This window comes from Pinus tabuliformis, chromosome 4_2, assembly GCF_031772625.1.
Source record: "Pinus tabuliformis cultivar Carrire ecotype Pingquan chromosome 4_2, CPIR1, whole genome shotgun sequence".
NCBI classification, from domain to species: domain Eukaryota; kingdom Viridiplantae; phylum Streptophyta; class Pinopsida; order Pinales; family Pinaceae; genus Pinus; species Pinus tabuliformis.
Window position 1 is genome coordinate 1,014,833,866 of NC_142304.1, and position 4,229 is coordinate 1,014,838,094.

The 4,229-nt window shown below is 39.9% G+C and overlaps 1 protein-coding gene across 2 annotated transcripts; it reads right to left on the reverse strand.

Moving 5' to 3' along the window:
- Positions 1 to 1,975: 1,975 nt before the first annotated feature.
- Positions 1,976 to 3,257, reverse strand: LOC149173069 (patatin-like protein 5). 2 transcript variants are annotated; one of them, XM_089427875.1, is made up of 4 exons: positions 3,108 to 3,257; positions 2,537 to 2,854; positions 2,254 to 2,426; positions 1,976 to 2,136 (listed from the first exon to the last, which is right to left on the reverse strand). In XM_089427875.1, exons 1-4 carry the CDS (start codon positions 3,228 to 3,230, stop codon positions 2,076 to 2,078), a joined length of 675 nt encoding a protein of 224 aa, XP_089284001.1. In that variant the 5' UTR covers positions 3,231 to 3,257; the 3' UTR covers positions 1,976 to 2,075. The 2 variants fall into 2 exon arrangements, with proteins under 2 accessions (XP_089284001.1, XP_089284000.1); XM_089427874.1 differs by having other exon boundaries at positions 2,254 to 2,435; positions 3,108 to 3,247.
- Positions 3,258 to 4,229: the final 972 nt, after the last annotated feature.

A 4,229-nucleotide genomic window follows, 5' to 3' on the forward strand; every position in this document is an offset into this window, starting at 1 on the left:
ACCCAAAAGAAAACTTGAGTTTGCACTGTCTAGTCACTTTTAGTTGTGATTTATCATTCAACCATCATAATGGGTATGGTTTCTTGTGAGGTGTAGTTGCTAATCCCAATTTCTTTACAACTGCTTCAGAAATCAAATTTACTTGTGAGCCACTATCAAACAAAGTATCAATCTTTTGATTTGTGGAAATAACTCGAATATGGAAAAGCTCATGCCTTCTTCTCTCATTTTCTTCATCAATAACAGATTGAGCAGAATTACTAGTAGATGCTTCAGAATTCTTACCTTTTATACCTGTGGCTGGTATAGTTGTTTCATCTCCTGAGTCTGACCCCAAATCTTTCTGAATAGCTGCAACAGTCTTCTTCTTCTTGCCCTCATACTTCTTAGGTCTCAGCTCTGGATGCAGAATCCAACAATGCTCATCATCATGCCCCTCCTTTTTACAGTGAGTGCATGAAACTTTTGTTTTCTGTGTAGTGTTAGTCTTCCTTGCTTTCCACTTTTGCTTTCTTTTCTCCTTTCTCTTGCTTACAGTGGATTGAGATGGTCCCCCAACTTCTGGATTTCCATTCTTTCCTCTAGCTTCTAGATGAGTAGCTTGTACAGATACCTCATCTATACTAGTGGGATTAAACATGAGGATGGTATGCCTCATGTAGCTGTGTAGACCAGCAATGTACTTCAAAAGAGTCTCTAGTGAGTCTAGTGAGATACCCAACATCAATGCTCTCTTTTTGAACTCTTGAGTATACCCTTGCACACTTTTCCCCTTCAACTATCGAAGAGTTTTCCAACTCATCATGGCTTGTTGCATGTAGGCCAATGGATAGAACTACTTTTTGATTGCAGAAACAAAGTCACTCTAGACATAGATGGTCTTACCATGTCTTTTCATATCATCTTGGGTTCTGCCTTCCCACCAAACTAAGGCAATGCCTCCTAGGAGTAGGCTTGCTAGCTGAATCTTACTCTTGTCTGAGTCTATGTTTTGTACCCTGCAATACACATCAATTTGTCTAATCCAATTGTCCAACTTTTCAGCATTTAGCTCTCCATCATATATAGTCAAATCAAATTTAACATCTAGCTTAATCAAAGATTCTTTCTTATTATGAACAGGGATATTAGGAGGTGTGAGAAAGCTTTCCTCTTTCCCCTTTTCTTTGGAGTGGTCATGACAGTGAGACTCATCTTGTTCCTTGTCTTGTTTAGAACCTGATGAATCTTCAACCTTATGCTTTCTAAAGTCTCTATACATTTCTTCTACCATAGACTTTATCGCTAGGAAAATTTCTATGAATTGAGGGTCTGGCCTTACAGAACCTTATTCTGACATTGTCTTCCGAGGATAGACTCTCCCAATTTTAGGATTAGTTTCCACTAACTCTCCTTCAAATGACTTAAAAATATTAATCCAAAATTAAAAAAATATTAATTAAAAACAAAGAATACCATAAAAATTTTAATGCAATCCATGCAACTAAATGAATGATATGAAAAATTTACTCATGGGAACATAGGCTATTCCCACCCCACAAAAATCTCCATACCATTAATATTATATTCTATGCCATATGTATCACAAAGATATCCTACTCTACCAAAATCTTAGTGGGGATGTCCACATAAAAAGCAGAGTGGGGATCTTTCATATTTAAATGGCGTTTAAGATGTGTCTATGTCCACACAGGGTCTAGATGGTTTGCATGACCGAATTAATGATAATAAGATTGAAAATTTTAATAATATTAATAATTAAAATGAAAACGAAATTACATATATACCTTAAAAGTTTGAGCTCAATGATTTCATTAATAATGTAAATATTACTATGTTAATTCTTGTGTGACTTTTTCTTTAAATATTAGTAAAGGCATGGTAAATAACATTATTTTCAAAATCAATATATTAATGAAATATGCAGAAAGCCTCAATTTTCAAATTGGATATCAAAGTTACATTACATATCGAAGTTAAGATCATCTTCGAACAAAGTACAACATTCATAAGGGAAAACTAACATTCATAAACTGAGGAAAACTATCATTCATAAAGTTTCAGGACTCTAAGTCTTAGCCACTAGGAGCAGCAGTTGATCGTGACTTTCTTTCACGTGAAAGTAGCTGCGCAAACCTGCCAAATCAATACAATATTAACGGTGAAACCAATTCACATGAACCATTTTCTGTCATAAAACTTGATTTAGCAATTTTCATTGAAATTGACGTATTCAATAAGAACTAAAATGACCTGATCAATGCATCATGGTTGGTCTTCCAGTCTTGCTCTGGCGTTGGCTCATAGTAGCCCGTCTCGATATTGACACTTGAAACAGGCTTGGCCAAGAGATCGCTACCTATCGTTTTCAAGGCTTTTAGATTCTCCTCCGTCGACAGATCCAAGGAGCTAGTGTGATCTCCCAGCTGCGGTTCCTGATCACAATGAGGCATTGTGTTAGATATCTCGAATATAGATTTGTTCAACTTCACAAAATCTATGGGTGAATTATATATGGAGGGTGCAAGAAAAGTACCTGGATTCTGAGATACATATGCATGTTAATGGTTTTGAACCAGAAGAATTCGTGAATGTCCGACATATCCGAACTTGATTGCAATAAAATATCAATTAAAGGTGATCTACCGTCCTTAGTTAACCATCCAAATAAGCCCCATTTTGCAGCGTCGGTGGCCTTGTAACGAGCTACTTTTTGTCCTGTTCCAAGAGAAAGAACCAGAAGCTTGCTAGACTCGTTCTCGATCAAATTTAAATCAATACTTTGTTTCGACAATGGTGGATTCGAATTGCGAGCGGAAATTTCTTTCAACAAATGGTTTACTGCAAGTAATGTCTGCAAGAATATGTTACAGGCCAACAAATTAATTGCGCAACCCATTAGGCAAAACTGTTACGCAGTGACTTTGAAAACTGAAATACAATTTCTTTCGACACATGGTTTACTGCAAGTAATGTTTGCAAGATTATTTTAGAGGGCAACAAATTAATTTCACGGCCCCTTACCAAAACTGTTACGCTGTGACTTTGAAAACTGAAATTTAAACCATATTGAGATGGCAATGGAAAAATATATCACCGCGACTTACCGGATCGTTAGCTGCAACTCCCCCGTCTATTAGATTGAAGTTTCTGGGATTTCCCCGGGAATCTTGTGTTTTGAAGGAATGAGGAGGAAGATATGTTGGAGCTGCTGAGGTCCCAATAGGCATGATACCATTGAAGAATTTGCCGCAACATAAAACCTATAAAGAAAACAGATGAGTACTCCAGGTGCAGACCGAATTTGAAGGGCGAGGTCATGATATTCTATCGTCTGCAACTTCATTGACAAAACAACACTGAACAGGGAATCAATATGCAAAAGAGCGGGCGTGGTTGCTGAAATATGGATGAGCGCTGAATTTTGGGCGCTTGAATTCAAATTTGAATTCGAATTCAAATGGGCTCGTTATTTGAATAAAATTAATGGCGTGATTACTTGCATTGATTACGCTGAACCGTGGAGCCTCCCGGAGTTGGAGTGACGGAGCTGCCAGAAAATGCATGTACATAGGTCATGGTATCATGCATGGATATGGGTCCAAAACATGCATCCGTCCATCCAAAACTGTCGTTACGGTGCTGCCGCTGTCAGAGGGTGTACCCTCCATAGCATTAACTTTGCTATGAAGGTGGAAATAGGAACGGCCTAAAAGATAGCATTAACTTTGATTGAAGGTGGAAATAGGAACGGCCTAAAAGAACTGCTCCCTGTGCGGATAATCTTTCGAAGCCAAGGGATTGATCGCCAGCTGGCAGCGTCCGAGTCGCGGCGGTAGGGCGTCGGAAGGGAGGAGATGGCGGCGTCGGCGGCGGAAGGTGATGAAAAGGCGGCGCGACCCGGAGGTCCGCTCGAAGGAAACTATGTCGCCGGCTTGGAGGCGTTTTTCTTTGACGAAGCGGTTCCATCCTTTGGTAAGCACGTAACTCTGGCTGCTGTTCCAGCAAGAAAAGCGGAACCGCCAAATCTTTTCGGTGCTGCTGTCCTCGAAATTTAGCAGGACACCCTTCCCCTTGTCGTGAATCGATGCCTGGTCGAGTGGAAGGTATTTCTCGGCGTATTGCTTTGGAATAACGAGACGGTTCAGCTTCCCAACGTCGCTGGGCGTGACCGCCTTGTCGAACAGGTGCTCGCGGGGTTCTGTCGTTGTCGACCACGCGATGTCGGG

What these genes read in the sequence shown, in the direction of transcription:
- LOC149173069 (XM_089427874.1), bottom strand. Translation starts at nt 3,230, where the DNA reads ATGCCTATTGGGACCTCAGCAGCTCCAACATATCTTCCTCCTCATTCC. An exon ending in ATATGTATCTCAGAATCCAG is followed by an intron (nt 2,436 to 2,536) that starts GTACTTTTCTTG and finishes CATTGTGATCAG; the next exon opens with GAACCGCAGCTGGGAGATCA. An exon ending in AACCATGATGCATTGATCAG is followed by an intron (nt 2,137 to 2,253) that starts GTCATTTTAGTT and finishes TTGATTTGGCAG; the next exon opens with GTTTGCGCAGCTACTTTCAC.